Source organism: Scyliorhinus torazame, chromosome 5 (genome assembly GCF_047496885.1).
Source record: "Scyliorhinus torazame isolate Kashiwa2021f chromosome 5, sScyTor2.1, whole genome shotgun sequence".
In the NCBI taxonomy this organism is placed as follows: Eukaryota; Metazoa; Chordata; class Chondrichthyes; order Carcharhiniformes; family Scyliorhinidae; genus Scyliorhinus; species Scyliorhinus torazame.
Window position 1 is genome coordinate 285,823,738 of NC_092711.1, and position 23,672 is coordinate 285,847,409.

Genomic DNA, 23,672 nt, shown 5'->3' on the forward strand with positions numbered 1-23,672 from the left:
GGACGATACAAGATCTCGTAGTTGTAGGTGGAGAGTTCTATCCTCCACCGCAAGATCTTGTCGTTTTTTATCTTGCCCCGCTGTGCATTATCAAACATGAACGCCACCGACCGTTGGTCAGTGAGGAGAGTGAATCTCCTGCCGGCCAGGTAATGCCTCCAATGTCGCACAGCTTCTACTATGGCTTGTGCCTCTTTTTCGACCGAGGAATGGCGAATTTCGGAAGCATGGAGGGTACGGGAGAAGAAGGCCACGGGTCTGCCCGCTTGGTTGAGGGTGGCGGCCAGAGCTACGCCGGACGCGTCGCTCTCGACCTGTAAGGGGAGGGACTCGTCGATGGCACGCATCGTGGCCTTTGCAATGTCTGCTTTGATGCAGCTGAAGGTCTGGCGGGCCTCCATCGACAGGGGAAAGGTTGTGGACTGGATTAGGGGATGGGCTTTGTCTGCGTAGTTAGGGACCCACTGGGCGTAATAACCGAAAAAGCCGAGGCAGCGCATTAGGGCCTTGGGGCAGTGGTTAAGGGGGAACACCATGAGGGGGCGCATGCGTTCAGGGTCGGGGCCTATAACTCCATTTCGCACTACGTAGCTGAGAATGGCTAGACGGTCGGTGCTAAATATGCATTTATCCTTATTATATGTTAAATTAAGGATTTTAGCGGTCTGGAGAAATTTTCGGAGGTTGGTGTCGTGGTCCTGCTGGTCATGGCCGCAGATGGTGACGTTATCAAGATACGGAAACGTTGCGCGCAAGCCGTACCGGTCAACCATTCGGTCCATCTCGTGTTGGAAGACCAAGACCCCGTTAGTGACATCAAAGGGAACCCTTAAAAAATGATAGAGCCACCCATCTGCTTCGAAGGCAGTGTATTTGCGGTCACTAGTAAGGAGGGGTAGTTGATGGTAGGCGGACTTGAGATCCACCGTGGAGAAGACCTTATATTGCGCGATACTGTTTACCAGGTCAGATATTCAGGGGAGAGGGTACGCGTCTAGCTGTGTAAACCTGTTGACGGTCTGACTGTAGTCAATGACCATCCTATGTTTCTCCCCAGTCTTTACCACCACTACTTGAGCTCTCCAGGGACTGTTGCTAGCTTCAATGACCCCTTCCCTCAGTAGCCTTTGGACCTCTGACCTAATGAAGGTCCGGTCCTGGGCACTGTATCGTCTGCTCCTGGTTTGCAATCCGGGGTGAGGTTCGCAAACAGGGAAGGCGGGTCGACCTTAAGGGTCGCGAGGCCGCAGACAGTAAGGGGGGATATAGGGCCGCCGAATTTGAAGGTCAGGCTTTGCAAGTTACATTGAAAATCCAATTCCAGTGTAGCCGCGCAGAGGTGCGGCAGGACATAAATGCGGAAATTGTTGAATTTCCTGCCTTGGACAGTGAGGTTTGCTAGGCAGAACCCCTTTATCTCCACTGAGTGTGACCCGTAGGCCAGGGAGATTCTTTGGTTTACAGGGTGGGTAACAATTGAACTGCGCCTTACCGTGTCGGTGTGTAAAGCTCTCCGTGCTCCCAGAGTCGATCAGGCAGGACGTCTCGTGGCCGTTGATGAAGACCGTCGTCGTTGCCGTTGAGACTGTCCGAGGTCGATTTTGGTCCAGAGTCACCGAGGCCAGATGAAGTAGTTGCGGGTTTTGGTCGGGCAGCGTGTAGTCGGCCGTGTTGGGGTCCTGGGGCCCCATCCAAGATGGTGTCTCTCATGGGCCGCACGTGGTGGTTGGGGATGGACAAAATGGCGGCGCCCATCCGTCCAGCGTGGTGTCCGAGGAACAAGATGGCCGCGCCTTTGGGCCGCACATGGCCCTAGGATAGGGGGGTGGCGGTGAATGCTGGCCGCCTGGGGCCCGAAGAGAAGATTGCTGCGGCGGTCCGGAGTCGCCGCTGGAGACCGCGGCCACCGCTCGTGCTTGGGAGACCCCCACAAAATGGCCCTTCTTGCCGCATCCTTTGCAGGTGGAGGTGCAGGCTGGGCAGCGCTGGCGGGGGTGCTTCGCCTGCCCGCAGAAGAAACAGCAGGGCCCGACGGAGTTAGCAGGCCATCTTACAGCGCAGGCCTGCGGGGAAAGTCTGCCGCTGCGGGATGCCACGCTGCCCAGGGGGCCGCCGCGTAGTCGGGCACATAGGATTGCGCGTTTCTGGAGGCAATGTCCATGGACCCTGCCAGGGCCCGTGCCTCTCTAAGTCCCAGGGTGTCTTTTTCTAAGAGCCGCTGGCGGATCTCTGAGGAGCTCATACCTGCTACGAAGGCATCCTGGATTAGGAGTTCCGTGTGCTCGCTCCCCGAAACTTGCGGGTAGCCACAGTTTCTGCCCAGCACCAGTAGCTCGCGGTAGAACTCCTCCAACGATTCCCCGGGGCTTTGCCGTCTTGTTGCAAGCAGGTGACATGCATAGACCTGATTTACAGGGCGGATATAAAGTCCCTTTAACAGTTCGATCGCTGCATCGAAGTCCTCCACCTCCTCAATGAGGGTGTCGATCCCAGGGCTTACCCTTGAGTGCAGGAGATGCAGTTTCTGCTCCCCCGAGGGTGTGCCTCCGGCCGTCTCGAGATAGCCTTTGAAGCACACCAGCCAGTGCTTGAAAATCGCCGCTGAGTTCTCCGCATGGGGGCTGAGTTGAAGACACCGGCGGCTTGATTCGGAGATCCATCCTTTCAGCTTAAGTAGTAGTCTATTAAACTGATGCACGATCAATTACTATTAAAACGAGGTAGTAACATAACTGAAGGCTTTAATAGACTAGAACTGTTCCCCAGCAGCTTCGGTACAGAATGAGGGCTGCTGGGACGGCACCGGTTCTTATACCCTGCCTGTCAGGGCGGAGCTACATACAAAACAGCCAATGGTAAACTCCTAGGTTTAACCAATGGTCTTCAGCCTCTCGGGTACTGCAATACCTGATAATACCACACAGCGCTAGGGTCCCAGGTTCGATTCCCGGCTTGGGTCGCTGTCTGTGCAGTCTGCACGTTCTCCCTGTGTCTGCGTGGGTTTCCTCCGGGTGCTCCGGTTTCCTCCCACAAGTCCCGAAAGACGTGCTGTTAGGTAATTTGGACATTCTGAATTCTCCCTCTCTGTATCCGAACAGGCATTGAAGTGTAGCGACTAGGGGCTTTTCACAATAACTTCATTAGTGTTAATGTAAGCCTACTTGTGAAAATAAAGATTATTATTAAATAGCCTCCTACCTTTAACACATTCTGACCTTTTTGAAGTAGTTGACGAATACAATACCATCCATTTGATTTACCTGTGTCAAAGGATGTTTGCTCGGAAGATGGGAGATCGGTCTAATTGTGATCAGTGGGTTATGGTGACGTGAAACCCAGGCTGGAAATGCAATGCTGATTGGAGGGGGGGGGAGGTGGGGGGGAAATCAGGTTAATATTTGGGGGAGGGATATCCTTCCCTGTAAATGGGCCAGGTCATATCTTTCACGAACTTCACTGAATTCAATCCCCAAAACACCAGTAAACATCATCGAAACCCAAGTGATAGAAATGCATTGAAATAAATCAGCAGTCCCAGTTAGGTTAATGCTGTTAATAACCCTAACGTTTTACAAAAGCATATTTTCATTCCATTCTTTCTATGATTCTTTAATTTCTTAAAAACATATCCAACTCCAGTAGTGGAGGTAATACAAATGTAACTATGGACAATTACATTTCAAAACTTTAATAATAAAAGGCTTTGATGAAGTAAATGGTGAGACACTTCTTCTGCCGAGTCAGGAACAAAGGGACACACATTTAAAATGATTGGCAAAACAGGAAGGGGAGGAAAAGAGGTGTTTTTTTTGGTAAAGCAGTGAGTTGTTATGGGCTGGATTATGCTACCTCAGTGGATGGAGGAAGGAGATTCAATAGTAATTTGCAACTATATTGCATGTATGTACCAGGAAATTAAAAGTTTGGGGAATTCAAACTTACTTGAATGGCTTTTCAAACAGCCAGCTCATTCACAAGAACCAAATGCTACATTTCTGTCCTCTATGATCTTGTGAGTTCAGGGAACCGAATAGATAGATCATTCAACCTATTCTGCTGTTTCTGTCATTCAGGATTTGAGTTGACTATTTTGAACTTTTTTCTTACCTACATCCTCTAATTTCCTGTTGATTCCTTCTGATTGATTCCCTTTCGAATGTGTGGAAAAAATTAGAATAGGTTAATCGCAGTCATGATATTTGCATTCAAAGGAGTGACGAGGATGTCATGATATGGTTCATTGTTAATTAATGACATACTAAATGGAGAAACAAGAGTATACTGACAAACCACAGCTGGCACACACTCTAATACATGGGGGGGGGGGGGGGGGGGGGGGGGAATGGTGGCATAGTGGTAATGCCACTGAACTAGTAATCCTGTGGTCCAGGGGAAACAGGTTCAAATCCCACCACAGCAGCCATTTAAATTTAATAAAATCTCAATAATGGTGACCATGAAATTATCATAGATTATTGTAAAAATACATCTGCTTTACTAATGTCCTTCAGGGAAGACAATCTTCTGTCCTTACCTGGTCTGGCCACCTGCATGTGACTCCACATCCACAAAAGTTTGTTTGACTTGAAAACAAGGGTGGCAATGAGTCCAGGGGTGTTGGAAGAGTCCAGGAGGAGAAAGAGGCAGATGTTCTGGCCTTTGCCTTCCTTGTAGCCCGGAGACAGATATTATTAGCTTGGAGGGACTCAAAACCCCCAAAGTCGGAGACCTGGTTAACCGGCATGGCGAGCTTTCTCGGCCTGGAGACGATCAAGTTCGCCTTGAGAGGGTCAGTGTTAGGGTTCGCCCAGAGGTGGCAACCATTCATCGACTTCTTTGCGGAGAATTAATCTCAGCAGGGGCGGGGGGCTAGGGTAGCGTAGAATAGGGGGTTAAATAGGCAGGTCTTGGAAGGACGGGTGTCGGTGTTTGCACTATGTTTATTGTTCTTTGTACACTGTGTTTATACTGTTGTTGCTTGTAATGCCAAAAATACCTCATTAAAATTGTTTGTTAAAAGAAGTGTTTGACTCATAACCCCTCTAAAATGGCCGAGTAAGCATGCTCAGTTCAAGATCACAATGATGCAGTGCGTACAATCTACAAAATGCACTGCATCTGGCGCAGAGGCAGCAGTGTGTACCATCTACCAGATGTATTGTATTATGACCACAGCTGATGTTATTGCTGAGCAAGCCAGAGTGAAGCCTATCTTGCTGATTATAAACTGTTTTTTATTGTGGAAATTAGGAAGAAAAGCTACTGACCTCAGAAGAATAGAACTCCAGTATCACCTTTAGAATTTTAAAAATGATAAGATTTATTTAAAAAGAAAACTTCAGCACGCAAGGTAAAAGTTACAGTTGAAACAGTCTTACAGAACTCCAAAGAACATGCTTGATCAAAAGTATGCAATTGAAATAGCATTTTGGCAACAACCCCTTATAGATTTTAACCATAAAAATCCAGTAATTATTACAAGTAATGGAATTTGTAGGTGGCACAGTGGTTATCATGGCTGCCTCACGCCGCCAAGGACCCAGGTCACTGTCTGTGTGGAGTTTGCATATTCTCACCGTGTCTGCTTGTGTCTCAGCCCCACAACCCAAAGATGTGCATGGTAGGTGGATTGGCCATGTGAAATTGCCCCTTTATTGGAAAAAAATAATTGGGTACTCTAAATTTATAAAAGAAATTGTCACTTTAATAAATTTTTGAAAATATGCCTCACATAGTACATTCTTCAATTCTAGTGCAGATGACTTATTTTGACTTGCTGATTTTCTGAGACTATTACACTTCTTCACATGCCAAGGGGCAGCACAATGGCACAGTGGTTAACACTGCTCACAGTGACAGGGAGCTGGGTTCGATTCTGACCTTGGGTGGCTATTTGTGTGGAGTTTGCACATGGGTTTCCTCCGATGCTCAGGTTTCCTCCCACAATCCAAAGATGTGCTGTTTCGGTGGATTGGCCATTGCCCCCTAGTATACAAATGGTTAGGTGGGGTTATGGAGATACAGTGGGGGTCATAGGCCTAGGTGAGTGCTCTTTCAGAGAATTAGTGCAGACTGCACTGTAGGATTCTATAAATACGTGTGGTAGTTGAGTTGACACTGACTATCCTGGCCATTTCCAGCCACTGGCCCTAAACTCTTTTTGGGGCTCTCTAATCTGCAAATCCAGGGGTGCTTTTTCTTGCTGCCTGCATCACCAACATGACCAAATTAAGTAATTTTGTTCTGTCTCCAGAGTTCTGTCCTTTGGCTTCTTTAAACTGTTACAGGACCATACAATTTCAAACCATTCAGTACTAATCCTCATCCCAAATGGATATTTTGAGATATTTTAAATGTCTGAAATATGGTGATCCAATAAACTATGATATCAATGTCAGTTGGCAGGTGGTAATCTTGCCCTTCAAGCTTCCAGCAGTGATTGCATCCACATGGATAATCCTACAAATTCTTCAGATTTTAAAGAGTGTTCATTGTCAGGGGCGGCACAGTAGCACAGTGGTTAGCATTGTTGCTTCAGAGCTCCAGGGTCCCAGGTTCGACTCCTGGCTTGGGTCACTGTCTGTGCGGAGTCTGCATGTTCTCCCCGTGTCTGCGAGGGTTTCCTCTGGGTTCTCTGGTTTCCTCCCACAGTAAAAAACATGTGCAGGTTAGGTGGATTGGCTATGCTAAATTGCCCTTAGTGTCCAAAAAAAAGTTAGGTGGGGTTATGAGGATAGGGTGGAGGTGTGGGTTTAAGTAGGGTGCTCTTTACAAGGACCAGTGTAGACCCGATGGGCCGAATGGCCTCCTTCCATACTGTAAATTCTATGATTCTATGATTGTCCATTCTATGATTCTATGAGCTCCATTCCCAGCAAAAGCTAGTATTTTCAGGGCCACATACAGACTAAAATGAGCAAAACGTGTTATTTTATCTTTTAATACAGATTTTTATACAACTTTTAAAAATCTGCCATTTACCTCGGGAAAGGGAAATGTGACAGTATTGCGGTCATAATGTCATAGAAAATGATGTATTATCAATAAATTAAACTGGTTTCTGTTGAGTTTTAACAAATTATTGAAGTACGTAACATTTACACGCAGCAATCTACAAATAGTTTTGTTCAGTGAATAAATAGAACCGTCAAAATTCAATTCCTTTCGCGCGCAGTAGCAGTTGATTAAATAATTTAAGCTGCAAGGATAATAGTTTCAAGACAATGTTTCATGGGCAATTCCCTTCAAATACGAACACACCTCTGTGAAGCCCTTCCTTGTCCTGAAACTGTTGAGAGTTTCAGCAACCCAAAGGATACCCAGTGCGATTGCTGCACACGACTAGTATTAGTATTGGAACAGAAACACTGCGCCAGGGATGAAATTGATGGTGCTGGAATAGAAATCCAGATTGGTCTGGCAAAATCCTTCAGTCTCCAAAGGTTTGCATCGTACAGCTTTTGTGTCGGGGGAATAGGGCAACGACGTTCGCATCCCCAAGAACATTGAAAATAAGGGAGACAGAGAGAGATCCTCGACGTGAAGTGGGCCCCCAGACAGGTGAAGATGTCGTTGGACCCGCGCGACGGACGGCAGGAGCGGCCAGAACGCTTCTGCCGCGGAACGGCCGTCGTGAGGCACGCGGCCGGCGGTGTTTGCGCGGCGGACGGCTGCGGGTGAGCCGGTTGCTGGGGTGACGGGGCGGAGGCTGTGGGTGTGACGCGGCTGCGTAGCCTCCCCCCCCCCCCCCGGGTTTGGGCTGAACGCTTTGGGTAACATGGCGGCGGTGGACGGATGGAAATACTGATGATTGTCAGAAAAATCGCCTCGATTTGTACCATGGTGAGTGCCCGCATTCCCAATCACGCCCTCACTCCGCAGACTCGTCTCCCCCGGCTCAAGATAAGGACAGTTTATTCAACGCCATCTCCAGCCCCCCGGGACCACCTCTTGTTTCAGCTAAAGCCAGGGATCTTAAAAGGGAAAACAAAACATTTCAAACATTGTAAATGGTGGGGTGGGTGGGGGTGGATGATTTGCGAGGAACCCGCAGTATGAATAAAGGGTTCAGTCTTGAGCTGCAGCAATAACGGCTCTGTGTTTATAATAGCCTCCAGTTCCAGGGCTTCTGAATTCTCATTGTGAAACTTTTTAAATATTTAGGTGAAGAGACGCTTGGGGGGTCGGCTTCACATTTGGACTTTTTGCTTATTTTTTTACCGAAGTGTTTCTGACTGTGACCTTATTTGGGGTTACATTATTTAAATTGGTCCAGCAGGTTGAAACTCTCAGTGTCGTTATTTTTTTTGTGTGTGTTCGTTCATACCAGGGGAATGATATGTCATTTCTTCCCTTCTTCCCTCTTTTGTTTAAATGGAGACCATTTGTAGCTTGACGAAATACCTCCAAGAATATATGTTGCTAACCTGGAAAGATAATCCGACAGCCAATCAGAATGAATTAATGCAAGTATTGAAAATATACAACTGTGCTCAGCAGTGTTTGCGCCTGTACATTACATGATATATGTGCTCCAGAAGTTGAATAAATGCACATTAATAGTCGATCTAGCCAGTTAAACTTTTAAGAAATACGTTTACCTCTTGCTATTATTGGTAGGAACTTTTAACTGAAGATTCGTTCTTGAAGTTATTGTTTTTTTCAGTATTCAGCTGTATAATTGCACATTTAACTTGAAATGATGTAACTTTGGTTGTAGTTTAAGGATTGTCAATGATTGATCTGCCTCACTAATTTTGCTCACTGCCTACTCATGAAATCAAAGGATTGTAGTCTCAGTTGCAGCATCTGTTTTTCAGTAACGTTATTAAAAGTGATACTGGCTGAGTAATACTGGAATAGTGTTGTGTATACAATATGTCCTTTTGCGCTAAGGATTTATGCTGCGGCATGCTGCAGATCTCACCAGCGAATTGGGGTTATGGAGCAAACCCAATTCATATCTATGTTTGCTTTTCCTATTCCTATTGTTGCTTCTCAAATTTGTGCCCATCTTTCCCAGAATTCTGTATTTGAATCCCTCCAAACAAGTTTGCTTCTCTGCCACAATACCGAGAGAGCCCATATCAAAGTCATAAGTAACACTGTGTGACTGTGACAAATCTGAACCCTCCCTCATCTTCCTTGGCCAATCTGCAGCTTCCACCATCCTCCTTCAATGCCACTCCACTATCATTTAGCTGGATGGGACTGCACCCGCCTGGTTCCATTCTTAACTGTCTCATGACAGCTCGAGACACCCCTGCAATGGTTTTTCTTCCTGCTCCATTATTTGTGGTGTACACCAAGGATCTATTATTATTATATTTGGCCCACTTATATTTCTCATCTGCATCCTTCCCCTCTGCAAGATCCCCCTCAAAAATGTGATATTTTGGGGCAGCACGGTGGCACAGTGGGTTAGCCCTGATGCCTCACGGCGTTGAGGTCCCAGATTCGATCCCGGCTCTGGGTCACTGTCCGTGTGGAGTTTGCACATTCTCCCCATGCTTGCGTGGGCTTCGCCCCCACAATCCAAAGATGTGCAGGGTAGGTGGATTGGCCACACTAAATTGCCCCATAATTGGAAAAAATGAATTGGGTACTCTAAATTTATTTAAAAAAAATATGATATCAGTTTCCTTAGTTATGCTGATGGCACCCATCACGGAGTCACCTTCTTCTTAGGCAGTCCCTTGGGATCAAAGATAACTTGCTTTCACTGATTTGTTGGGGTTTTGAATTAGCTGATGTGGAGGAGATGATACTTTTAAGATTTGGGGGATTATTGGTTATTTGGAGGTTTGTGCGCTCTATCTGATGCCTTGATTTTGCTTCTGAATATTCGTGATGAAGTCTCTCAATGTATTCAATTGCCTTCCCAGATGAGCCTTCGATTTTGGTTGGTCACATGCCAGGGTTGGTCACATGCCTTGACCTTGTTCTGAGTAGACCAGTTGCTTTGGGAGTCTGGTGTCAGGCATACGATTTTGTCCCACCCAGAGGAGCACCATAATGTTGGGCAAGTTGGCTTGGGAAAGTATGATGCGGCCTGCGTTTCATAACATCAGATTTGGAGGATCTTGCAAAGGCACTGTTGGTGGTAGTACTTGAACTTTAATGTGCCTGCTGTAGATCATCCAAGTGTCCAACGCATATAGGAATGTGGACATCACTGCTGTCTGGTAAACTTTGACTTTGTCTCGGGTTTGAGATTCTAGACCTCAAACACTTTTTGCCTTGGTTGGCCAGAAGCTGAGCTGGAACATTGCAGGCAGTGATAAATTTTGTAATTAATGTATGCCTTTGTCGAGAGGAGCTTTTGCTTCTGCCCCTCCATGTCTTAAATTGTTAGAGTGCCTGTCCGACATCCTGCACTTGATGAGCAAATATTTCCTTCAACTAAGGTGCCATTGTCTTCGCTCGCAGCCTCAAAATGTATTTTATAAATGCCAACTTGATTTGTCTCCTTGGCAAGTGTCTGAGCCAGAATATTCATGATCACTGAGACTGTCTATTTCCACTTCAATATCAGTGGCCATCTTCAACGATACCTCAGCTCTTCTGCTGACATCTCATTTATCCATTTGTTAACTCTACATTTAACTATAACATCACACTCCTGGCTGACCATCCATATTGTACCCTCTGTAACCTTGAGGCCATCCCGTGTCCTTACTCTCACTAAGCACCGTTCACTTTATCTACGTGCTCACTGACCTACATTGTCTCCTGGTTAAGCAGCATCCTGATTTTAAAATTCTTTCCCTTGTTTTCAAATCCCTTTGTGTCCTCGGACCTCCCTGCCTCTAATTTTGTCATTCTTATAACCCTCGTGAGATACCAGTGCTCTGCTAATTCTGACTCTTGAGCATCTTCGATTTGAATTGCTTCCGTCATTGATGGCTGTGCCTTAAGCAGACAAGATCCCAAGTTCTGAAATGTTCTCCTTAAACATTTGCCTGTCGCTTCTCTCGTAAGATAATACTTAAAATCCAGCTCTGACAATGTTTTTGGTCATTAAAAAATTTCATGGGGTGGGCATTGTTGACTACGTCAGAATTTGTTGCCTATTGTTTGTCCTGATAACGTGGCCTTGTGCCACCTTCTTGAACTGTTGCGGGACATTTGGTGTAGGTTTCAGGCCATTTGGTATAGGTAAACCCATTGTGCTGTTAGCAATGGAGTTCCAGGACCCAGAGGCAGTGAAGGAACAGTAATATAATTCCAAGCCCAGATGGTGGGTAGCTTGGAAGGGAACTTGCAGGTCGTGATCACCCATGCATCTGCCTATGTTCTTCGAGCTGGTAGCAGCCTGGGTTGGAAGGTGCTGTTGAAGCATCGTTGGTGAGTTGCTGCAATGCATCTTATAGAGGGGGTGAAGGTTGCAGATGGCATGCAAATCAAGCCGGCTGCTGTGTCCCAGATGATGTTGTTGGAGTTGCCCCCATCCAGACACGTGGATGTACTCCATCACACACCTAACTTTTGTCTAGGCTTAACTATATATTACTTGCCACAGCTTCTGTCTTGCTCTTGTTCCCTGGATTATATGGCTGGTCCAGTTCAGTTTCTGGTGGATGATAACCCCCAAGATATTAACGGGCGGATTCGTGGATGATAGTGACATTGAATGTCAAGGGGAGATGGTCATTGCCTGGCACCTGCCGCACAAATGTCACTTGTCACTTATCAGCCCAAGTCTGAAATTTGACTAGGTTTTGCTGCAATGGATATGTACTGCTTCACTATCTGAGGAGTCGTGAATGGTACTGAACATTGTGCAGTCAGCAGCGAACATCCCCACGTCTTAGCTTGTCCTATTGTGGACAACCAATTAAACCAAATTAAGGGACAAATGTCTGACCTTATGATGGTGGAAGGTCGTTGCTGAAGCAGCTGACGGTGATTGGCCGGGATCACTACCTTGCAGTGATGTTCCAGGGCTGAGATGATTGACCACCAACAACTACAACCACCTTCTTTCGTACTGAGTATGATTCCAACCAATGGAGGATTTTCCTCTTGATTCCTATTGACTGCAGTTTTGTCAGGGCTCCTTGGCTCAAATAATTCTTTATGGCTCGGCGTTAAAAATTTTGTTTACTGCTTTGAAGTTCTTGGGACCTTTGTTTTTATTCCATTAAAGATGCTATATAAATACAGATTGTTGGTTTTAGGCTCTGTTTTTTATTTTCTTGACAGCCCCATGGTACAACGCAAAACCAAGCATAATTAGTTGCATTTTAGCAAAGGATTTCTGCTGTTTCCCATTCAAATAAATGGGACTCATCCAGCATAGTAAATTGTGATAATTTGGGTACTGCAGGGTCTTTCAACTAAAATATCTTTAATAATTCTTTATTGGCAATAGCAACTTGCATTATATAATGCCTTTGATATAGAAAATTCATCTCAATGGTGTAATCTTTCTGATTTCCGTGTACATAGCATTGTTAAATTTCTTCACTCTAAATACAATTGTGCAATAAAAGATTTGGCATGCAGCCAACAATTTTTTTAATGTGTTTTGTATAACGAACTTGCCAGCAATTAATTTCAAATTATTTATTGATAAACTTAGCGATATTGACATAAGTTGTTTTTAAAAATTATATTTATTAAGGTTTTGCATTTTAACAAACAACACAACAAAACCACAGGAATGTTACAGCACCCCAAGATAAAATAAAGGCTCGACATACATGAATACAGAGGGGATCAGGAGAACAATAGTACATCTGGGTCAATACAATCATTAGACATAACTTGATAGCTCTAAAAGCCTCACCAGAGCAGAAGGGAGAACAGGATAAGGCCACAAAACATGGTAAAATGGTGCACGACTTCCCACGCGGCGATTGCTCGCAATTACCCACAAGAGTACAGGATATATTTTTCACGCCATGTTTGAGCATGCACCAATATCTATCTCCCTAAACTCCAGCGGTGCCAGAGGCACCAATGGCACACTGTCACCTCCTCTCCATGGATACCAAACCCCTCTGTACCCCTGTAGGATTCAATCAAGGAATCTTTATACCCACCCATTTAAAAAAAAAACAAAGAAAATTCGCAAGGACCCCAGATCTAAAAGGATCTTGCATATGTACCACACAAGGCAACATAATCCCAGTCTCAGGCCCAGTACAGAGCCAACATCATTCCATACCATTATACAGAGAGGACCAGCAGCTATGTATTCGGATTATGGTCAGCGCCATCAACACTTCCCAACAAAAGGGACAGAGAACTACCAGGAGTGGACCACAGGATAACAAATACTCAGGGTCCAACCGTGTGTTCATATTCCCCCAGCGCACACTCACCATCATTAGAAACTTGATCAATCCAATACGAAAGCGTCGTGACCACGTGGTGGGCAATAGGTTATCAACTAAAGTACAGACTCGGCTCAACCCCAGGCTTCGGTGCAGAGAAGAGTCCTATCAGGATGTCCCTAATAAGTGCTTTCAAGAAGAGACACCCCAATCTCCAGGGGGCAACAGGATACCAATCACAGCACTGGACTTGGCTTAGCCCAGCACATTCTGACAGATGAAATTCAGCACCCCTAGGACCTCCAGCACCTCCTAAAGCCCATGCCTCAGCTAGTCCTGCACTACCTCAACGACACCCAAGACAGTGCACCTTCCCAACTGTTATTAATTTTTTTTAAATGACGCCAGCCCCAACCCGGGAGTACCCATCATCAACCAAAGAGAAGAAGAATCGGCAAGATACCTATTAATAATTGGATGCCCTGGGAAGGGGTCTGACTCCCTCCTCCCTAGTACAATTAGGGGATCCCTCCTGTGGACCACCAAACCAAAACAGATTTATAACAGCACCCTGTTCATCCAGATGAAGAGAAGAAGGAAAAAAAACCCTAAGGGAAAAATGCCCAAGCTGACACAGGAATAATCAAAGATTAACCGAGCCCACCTCAGCCTGCACCGCCACTCATTACCTAAAGGACACCAACCTCCAGGAAGAGTCAGAAGGAACTCATTCTTCCCCAGGGTACACAATCTGCCCAGGCCATTGATGGTGAAAGGCACAAATTCATAAATTCGAAAGAACAAAAAGCAAAAATAAAAAGTCGTTACGATTTGCTCTACCTGGGGTCTATCCTCAATCTCATTGAGGACGTGACTAACCCTACCACCCAACTCCACACCAACCATCTACCTTTAACTATGCTGTGGCTCCATTCCTCTTCACTACCAACAAGATAAGGGGTGTCCAAAATACACTCCATTCCCATAACCGCACAGATAACAGCACATAAAAAAATAAAGGAGGAAAACTGTGCACAGAACACATATCATATAATTGACTTAATATGTTTTTTGCTAGCTAGGATAACCGGCAACCTTCACCCTTGTGCACCCACTTCGCACACCCTTAAAGGATAAAAGACAGCAACAAATAATCATAAGGGAGTAACATCCAGGATTATTGAAGAGCCACAGGATAATATCATCTGTGTTGCGTGAAAAGACCAAAGCCATGACAGGATCATTGGACACTTCTTAGGATTTCTGGAGGATTCCAACAGATTAAACACTTCACTTAACAGGCCCAACTGACCACAGGCCTCAAAGACTGGATACATGTTCCGTCGAACCTGATGCATCCAGCCTCCAAATCGGGAATACTAAAGCATGGCAGCCAATCTTCAAATTCCACCGGGAACATGGCTCTCACCTCCTACCAGAAATCCAACACTAGACACTCTTGCCCAGCCCCTGCCTCCAGAATCCATCAGGATATGCGACACGCAATGCAGCAGGATCTCAAAGAACCGAAGGCGCAGGCCCTTACGAGGAAAAGTGCTCCATCAAATGCATGGATACTATCCTGTGCCTTTGCAGTTCCTCAAGGTGAGCCACGATCATCATCCAGAATTACACACTTCGAGGCAGTTATCATCTTGATATCAACTGCACCACCAAGATGCAGACCCACTCACCTGGAACAGTGCCTTACTGCAAGCTTGGCACATCGTTGGACTGTAGGAGGAAATTAGAGCACCCAGAAGAAGCCACACAGACACTGGGAGATCCATCAGTCACCCAAGGTCAGAATCGAACACTGGTCCCTGGTGCTGTGAGGCAGCAGTGCTAACCACTGTGCCGCCCATATCGATCATCATAACCCGATATTTCCTTCTCCCTCAAGCCGAGCTTCCCCTTAAATGCGTATGTACTGTTCACTTCAACATTCTCATCACTGTTTGGTAAAGAAGTTTTTGAAGAAATTCTTGGTCACTATCTTGAATTGATGGTCTCTCGTTATTCTCCGCTCTAAAACAGCAAGCATTCTTTACCCCCAACCTTCTTTCAAAAGCACGTAGACCCAGTCTGCCAATCCTTTCCTGGTATATACATCAGGAAATATATATTATATATATCCATCCACTCCTGGTATCATCTTTATAAATCTTTAAACTCTCCACTGCCTGTGTATCCTTTTTCTAAAAGATCTACCTGAACTGCACACAGTACCCTTAAGTCTGGCATCACCAAGTTTGATGTAGGTTTAGCAAAACTCCCATACTTTTCACTTCTCACTAGAAATAAAGTTAGTTTGATCATCTTTTGAGGGCCTTGCTGAGGGTGGTGCAACTTTTAGTAATTGGTTATTGGTACTCTGAGATCCTTTTGCTCTATCCCACCTAGATTTGCATCTTCCAAATAATAAGTGATCTCCCTATTCTTGCTACAAAAATGTATTACCTCACATTTATTTATATTTTGAACTTCAGTTATCAATTATTTGCCCATTAGCAGAGTTTATTAATGCCCTACTATAAGTTGTTGCAGTTTCCTCTGTGTTGACTGTCTTCTCTCTCTCTCTCTCTCTCTCTCTCTCTCTCTCTCTCTCTCTCTCTCTCTCTCTCTCTCTCTCTCTCTCTCTCTCTCTCTCTCTCTCTCTCTCTCTCTCTCCTCTCCCTCCTCTCTCTCCCACCCCCCCCCCCCCCCATCCCAATTTGGTGTCATCTGCAAATTTAGAACTTTGTCTTTGATTCCAAAGTTCAAATTGTTAATGAGAACAGTGGTGATTTAGGCACTGATCCTTGTGGAACACCATTTCTCAACTGCTACCACTTTGAATAACCACCCTTTAATCCCATTCTATGCTTTCTGGCGAGTAATCCATTCTGCCACTTAGCCCCGACTCCACATTCGCTTACTGTTGGTTTGTGTATTTTGGGGTGCCTTATTGAAGGTCTTTTGAAAATCCCGATAAATTACATTTTCTGAAATACCATTCCTCCTCATATCTTTCCTTGGATTGCCATCTTGCCGTGGTGGAGAGGCGTGAATGTTCCATTGATTCCGAGAGCAATGCTGTCTGGTGTCTTTAAGCTCCTGAAAGGTCACCCATGACTGTAAGGTTGGAGGGGAGGAACCAGACAAGATGGAAGATCAGGCAGAAGATATTCATATGGGATCAATGGCTGCGATGGTGGATGAAGGTTGCCGGAGTAGGGAGATTCCCAGTCATCGAGGCTCCCTTGCCAATGGAACTGGACCTACCCTCGACCAAGGACCATGTGTCAGCTGATGTGCAATGGCATACCTATGTTAAAAGATGTCGCACGGCAGGCGTCTACCTAGATGAAACGGGAACAGCCCCGACACAGATGAGCCTTACAGAGATCGGTGATACGTGACGGGGACAGGACGGTCAGATCTGGAAGTCCCTAGCTTTGGACTGGCACGTTGGTGGTGGAGTTAAATTCAGTCGTTTCACTGTTGGAATAAGAATAGGAGAACGTTTCGGCAACTTTCTTCATAACTAAGCAGCTCTCTTCAGGATCCACTCTGCTCACCTCAAGCTAGAAAAGGTGCCCTGAAAATAGTCTGTTCCATTCCCAACCTAGCTGTAAAACTGCATACAGCAAACTCATCGACCTGCGGTCAGAAAATAAAAGTTAAACTGAATTTCCGAACCAGGAATGTACAAACCCTCATGGATAATGAGCAGAACAATCAACCGGAATGGAGAACTGTTCATGTTGCCTGTGCACTCAGGCACTTCCACATTGACATCGCTGCCCTGTAAGAGACCTGAGGAGCAGGTGAAGGGCAGCTTAAGGAGGATAGTGGTGTTCACACCTGGAAAGGAAAACCTGTGGCTCAACCCAGGATGCATGGAATTGGTTTCTCCATCAACAACAAACTTGTCAACCGACTCTTTGAGCTATAGTCGGCATCAATGACTACCTCATGACAATTCAAGATAATTATCCAATTCCCTTTGAAAACCGCAGTTAAATTCCGCCCGCCCCCCAACTTCTCTGCTCCGACTACCTGTGATTTTGAACACTTACAGGAAATTGTGAAATCATTCCACCCTAGATATTATTATATTAAGAATGCTGAATTATTCTGTGCATCTGATATTTCATCACTCCCTAATTAGCAATGCTCATTCAATTGTGGTCCTATTTCCAAGCCTTTAGCTTTTTTATTGTAAATTTTCCAATGGCTGATTGCGTGATTGGTTTTATTTTGATTTTATTTTGCTTCTCCACTCTAATTAAGGTCAGTTTTTTGAGGTTGGTCATATGAGTGAAGACCAAAACCATTCTTGGAGTATTTTAAGGTACACATAGCCAAAATGTGCACTTGAATAGAATTTCCATACTGATAATATTAGTATGATATGGTGGCAATCTCAAAAATAGTGTTATCAAACATTTTATTATGACAAAGAACAATATATTTTGCTCAATATTGAAGTAAATCTTTCTACGTCTTCTGATCTTTGTGGGGACCTGTTCCCTTATTTGAATTGTTGCAGTATTTATTACTGATGATTGTAAGGTGTTAATTTTATTTCAGTGAATTTCCCATTAACCTCTGTAGGAAATTCCTAAAAGTATTTGCATACTTTGGGTCACCCCCGACCGTAACTATTGAATGGGACCACATCTGGAGTATTATGTCCAGTTTTGGACTCCTTATTTGCGTAAGGATGTGGTGGAATTGGAGGCAGTTCAGAGGAGGTTCACCATATTGATTCAGAGGATGAAAGAGTTGACGTTTGAGGAGAAATTAAACAGTTTGGGCTTATACTCGCTGGAGTTTAGAAGGATGAGAGGGGATTGGATCGAGGTATATAAAATAAAGGGATTGATAAAGTAAACATAGACCAAATCTTCCCCCTTATGGGACAATCTAGAGTGAGAGGTCACAGATATAGTTTGAGAGGCGGTAGATTTTGAACTGAGATGAGGAGGAACTACTTCCCGCAGAGCGTGGTGAATTTGTGGAACATGCTGCCTCCTAGCGTGGTGTAGTCTAAGTTATTAAAGCGTTCAAAAGGAGATAGATATATTTCTGATATAAAAACGGGTTAAAGGGATATGGAGAACAGGTAGGGAGGTGGATTTGAGACCAAGAAGAGATTTGCCATGATCTGATTGAATGGATGAGCAGGAATTGCCTACGTCTGCTCCTAATTCCTATGTTCCTATGATGATGTCAGGTTTCCCAAGGGAATCAGTGTTGTTGCTTCAGAATGTATTTTTCTTGGTGTGCAACAACAGCATTAATTACCTAGTAAGTCAACCAGTAGAGAAATCTGTTAGCCCATGAACAGACATTTTTGTTCACCAGAGATTTTGAAAACATTTCCTCCATGGGTTTCACGGTAGAATTTTAATTGGGAAATATGGGGCGGGATTCTCCACTCCCGCGTCGAAGTGCCCACGAGGTCGTGAACGCCGTCGAGGTTCACAACGGCGCGAAACGGCCCCTATCCCGACCGATTCAGGGCCCGATAATGTTCTAGGAGTGGAGCCGCGTCATCTACACGCGCCAGGCCTTGTCGCTGCGTAAAGGCGGCACCGCATACATGACGCGGCCGGCGGCGCATAACTGGCGTCACCCGCGCATGCGTGGTTGCCGTCCTCTCCGAGTCCGCCCCGCAAGAAGATGGCGGACGGATCTTGCAGGGCCGCGGAAGGAAGGAGGTCCTCCTTCAGAGAGGATGGCCCGACGATCGGTGGGCACCGATCGCGGGCCATCCCACATTTGAGGTACCCCCCTGGTGCAGGATCCCCCCATTCCCCCCCCCCCCCCCCCCCCCCCCCCCCCCCCCGCAGGCCGCCCCAGCGTTCCCACGCTGTTCCCGATGGCAGCGACCAGGTGTGGACGCCGCCGGGGGGAACCCGCCATTTTGGCCTGGCCGCTTGGCCCATCCGGGCCTGAGAATAGCGGGGGTGCCGGAGAATCGCCATTTTGGGTGTCTCCGGCGATTCTGCGGCCCGCGGAACTCGACGGGGCCGATCCCACCGCTTGGGAGAATTGCGGGAGGGCGTCGGACCGGCGTTGCGGGAAATTTTGGCGGCCCAGGCGATTCTCCCAACAGGCGCGGGAGTGGAGAATCTCGCCCCATGGTCTTTTGAAAAAACAAATGGGATCTTAAAGACATATTCATCCTTCAATATAGAAACAACCTGTCTAAGAGTTTCTAATAGAAAACTATTTAAAATTCTAAAATATTCTGGACCTATTAAACATGTTTTCAGCTTTTGTATTCCTCGATGCTGTAGAGTGATTTTCTAAAGCTCCCTTCCTAACTTTTTGAAATAAATTTTTGTGTTTCCTGCTCTTTTGCCAGTCAATTAAGTTTCTTCTGTTTTAAATGCTGTTGATGCTCCCATCTTCTCTTTTTGCTCAGTGGCTTCCAATTGTTGTTCCAGTGTTGCTGCTTTTCAACCTCTGCATTGTAACAGGTCACTTCCTCTTTGCCTTCTGTTTTTAACCACCTTGCTTCTAATCTTTCTGTGTGCCTGTCCTGCTCCCAGGTCCCAAGCACACTGCCCACTCACACAAGTTCTGTTTTTACTCATTGTATTCTAAAGCCATTTCCTTTCTCCCCCTTGCAAACGTTGGAAATGCAAAATTTGGGATATTCTAATCATAGCATACCAACTTAGAACTTATATATTTTCAGAGCTTTCTGCTGACAGTTTACACAAATCCTTTTATGTTGAAATTCAGTGATCGTAAAAAGTTGATGTTTGTGATTCGTGTGCACAAATGTAACATTCCATCATTTTCCCACTGCAATGTATGCAATACAATTACTTATTTAGTATCCCAACCCATTGACTGAAAATGTAATTTAAAACGTGGATTTGTGAGGCATGCAAGCTAGTTCATCATATCTCATTTCTGTGGGCCAACATAGCTCTATCCAATTGTATGAAAAATGAAAACGTAAAATGTTATGAAGTGCAAAGTACTTTAGACAAAAATGAATACTTGACTCTCATTGCCCAAACAACTAGCCAAAAATTAAATATTCATTTTCTAAAAGCTTCAAATCATTAATCAAATATTACCATTTTGTTTCATGTGCTGTCTCAAAATGTGTGCATTATGCTAATACCCTATCACACAGATCTAAAGTGGAAAAGAAATCGGGTGATACAGACCAGCAGTTGGATCAAACATTTTAAACAAAAAACAAACTTCTTGTATGTGCACATGTCTCAAATGTCTTGAATAGTTACTTATTTAAATTCATATCAAAGTTGGTGCAGCAGTGATTTAACAATGGCAATTTTTGAAAAAGCTGCTTACAAAACATTCAAACGTACTTAGCAGTGGGATGTCATTGCTGCAATGAATGCATCTCTAACTCCTTGAATTCAGTATTCGACATTGCACTCCAAATATAGAGTAGCTGAGATTTATATCGCCACTGAAATAGCTTTTTAGTGCAAAAATAGCCTATGTGAAATTAGCTTTGTATTCCAATTTACTACTATTGCATTTTAGTGAAAATTAAACGCCTCACAGATGACAGGTTTCAAACTCAATAAAATGGGCACTTCATTGTACTGTAGGATGTCAGTTTCACAAGTTGCATAAGTCTGTATCCTGGGATTGAGAGTCAGCTTTGGAGTGAGAGTATATTTTAAGCTTTTATGACTGCTGTGCACTTGAAGTACCTGTACTCACATTGTTTTGTGCAGTAGGGTTGCCTCAGTAGATCTAGCACACGTTACAGGAGTGATGCAAGTAAAGCTTATCTTGCCTTTCATTTTTCCATTCTGAAATTCATCCTGGCAGTGACAAGGGTTGCTATTCTACTCCTGTCATAGGAACATAGAAATTGCGAGTAGGAGTGGGTAATTCAGCCCTTGACCCTCCTCTGCCATTCAGTGACCTGCATTTTTGAGACCTGCCATGGTGTACACAACCCCACTAACCAGTTTCTGCTTTGAGTGCTGATTGGCATTAGGCAGGACCTTTGTCCCTTATTTGGGAGGAAGTCCCACTTTGGAGAGCTGGCCATTTGAAGGGGAGACTGGATACAAGGGGACACAGTTTAAGAATATGTTTACCATTTAAGATGGAGTTGAGAATTTTGTTCTGTTAAAGGATCATCAGTAAGTGGAATTATCTTACCCAGAATGCAGTGGAGGCTAGGTCATTAAATTTATCAAGGCAGAATTGGACAGATTTTTGATAGATAAAGGAGTCCAGGGTTGTGGATGGCAGTTCAGATTGGCCAACAGCTCTCCAGTCCCTATAGCAACAGGGCTGCAGTGGCCGAACTTGGAACTGAGGGGAGTTGCCTGAGACTAACTCCCATGAACTCGAGACTCTGGTCAATGTCAGCAGTCCCAGGGTAGGGAAGACCTGGGGTGTCTCGAAAAGGGCTGTTGGGGGATAGGCTGAGGAGGAGAAGGGAGGACCGGAGGTCACCTGATCTTAAGGGGAGGATGCACCAGTCAGAAAGAGGATTCTGGTGGAAGCGTCCACCCTTCCTCCCCCCCAACTGTAATTGGCCACTTAAGGGTGTCAGTTGGGGTAACAGCAGACTTCCCATCCGAGGCCTTGGCCGCCCCAGCGTAAAATTGATTTGAGGTTCGGGTAGGCAGGAATCTCCCTCTCTCTGCCTCCCATTGGGGTAGGAGGAGGGGAGCGTAAAATTCTGGCCAACAAGACCTTGGCTGATCTGGTTGTGGACTCAACCCCACTTTGCCACCTGCCATCCATAACCTTGGACTCCTTTGTCTATTAAAAATCTGTCTAACTCTGCCTTGAATGAATATAATGACCTAACCTCCACTGTCCTCTGAGGAAGAGAATTCTTCATACTGCCGATCCTGAGAGAAAACATTCTCAACTCTGTCTTAAATGGTAGACTTATTCTTCTGACTTATTCTTAAATTGTGTTCCCTGGTTCTAATCTCCCACAATGAAAACATCTCCAATCTACCAAATCAAATCCCCTCGGATCTTATGTTTCAATGAGATCACCTCACATTCTTCTAAACTCAAAATTGTTCAATCTTGCTTCATAAGGTAAGCCCCTCTTCGCAGGAATGAGACGAGTTTACCTTCTCTGAATGACTAATGTAGCTATATATTTTTTCAAATAAGGTGATCAGAACTGTACACCTATACACTGTATTCCAAATAAGGTCTTGCCCAGACTTTGCATTTTTCCACATAAAATTGTCTGCATTTACTGCAGCAAGAACATGACTAATTTATCTAATTTCTTTCCGATGTTTTAGAGCCCTTTGATAGAATCATAGAATGGAATTGCTTTTTTACCTGAAAATATCTTTGCTCGTTTCAAAAGTGTTGTGTTAATGTTACCCAGGAACATGATTCCTTGTTTTGCGTTACTTTAGGTGACCTCCCCTTTGTCTTTCTGTTTTTAGGGCGCCAATGCCTCTGCATTGGAGAAAGAGATTGGGCTGGATCAGTTTCCCGTAAATGAACATTACTTTGGCTTGGTCAATGTGAGTTATTGCTGATATCCTTTAAGGCAGCCTTAAGATTAGCTTCTCCTTTATTTATTTATGAATGAATTTGAGTCCTATTTTAAAGGATGCAAACTGGTTAAAGTGTAAAAACGGGAATATTGTTGGAAAGAGAGACATATTGCCAAAACATTTCTTCCTGCAAATGCAAGAATGCCAAATTTCAAACAATCTCAGCAATTTATACTGCAGGAGGAAAGAGGTGATGATTGGTTGGCAAGTTGACTCTGACTAAGGCAATGCCATGGAAAAACCAATAGGGAACTATAGATCCCCATGCATCTGGGTAATTTTTAAAAAAAGTGCAAAACTTGAACATATTCCTTCTGTTTGCAGAGAACAGAATGTGTATAAATGCATGTTTCTAGCAAGAGTAAACGAGCCATGTTACAAGCTCAACTGATTATCTTAAGTTGTTTGTTAATATAGCTCTTGGCGCACTCAAGATTGTTCAGCAAGTGCTGCCCACTTGCGGAATCGTAACTAACAGAAGTTTTGGGTTTTGCAAGCGCAGGACAGTTCAGCATGGTCTGTACCTTGCCTAATATAAACAGCCAATGGAGTTGTATGATTCGATCAGCCAATCATTGGGATATATGGGTTGCCTATCTGGCATTGCATGATGTTGCTCAGTTGTGTGGTAAGAAGAATCTCTTTGTGGCCTAACGGAAATATCACTTCCATCGCCACTCTTAGTAGCAGTGTGAAATGGCTTGCTTAACATTTTGTTGACATTTTTGAGATGCTTTGCTTTTTGAGGTTAATTTGAGGTAGACCCTATGTAGAGTTTGCACATTATCCCAATGTCTGCGAAGGTCTCAACCCCACAACCCAAAGATGTGCAAGGTAGGGCTCGGCCATGCTA

At 44.8% G+C, this 23,672-nt stretch overlaps 1 protein-coding gene across 8 annotated transcripts in view; it reads left to right on the forward strand.

The window, feature by feature from the left end:
* Positions 1-7,698: 7,698 nt before the first annotated feature.
* Positions 7,699-23,672, forward strand: part of LOC140421175 (ubiquitin carboxyl-terminal hydrolase 12-A-like) — a 62,169-nt gene continuing 46,195 nt past the window's right edge. For 4 of the 8 annotated variants that reach the window (XM_072505662.1, XM_072505664.1, XM_072505661.1 and 1 more), the window contains exons 1-2: positions 7,699-7,842; positions 22,706-22,786. In XM_072505662.1, the coding sequence (XP_072361763.1) occupies positions 7,795-7,842; positions 22,706-22,786 (129 nt within the window). In that variant the 5' untranslated portion in view covers positions 7,699-7,794. Of the gene's footprint in view, positions 7,843-8,379; positions 8,466-22,705; positions 22,787-23,672 lie in introns of all 8 variants that reach the window. The other 4 variants (XM_072505665.1, XM_072505667.1, XM_072505666.1 and 1 more) reach the window with 4 other exon arrangements.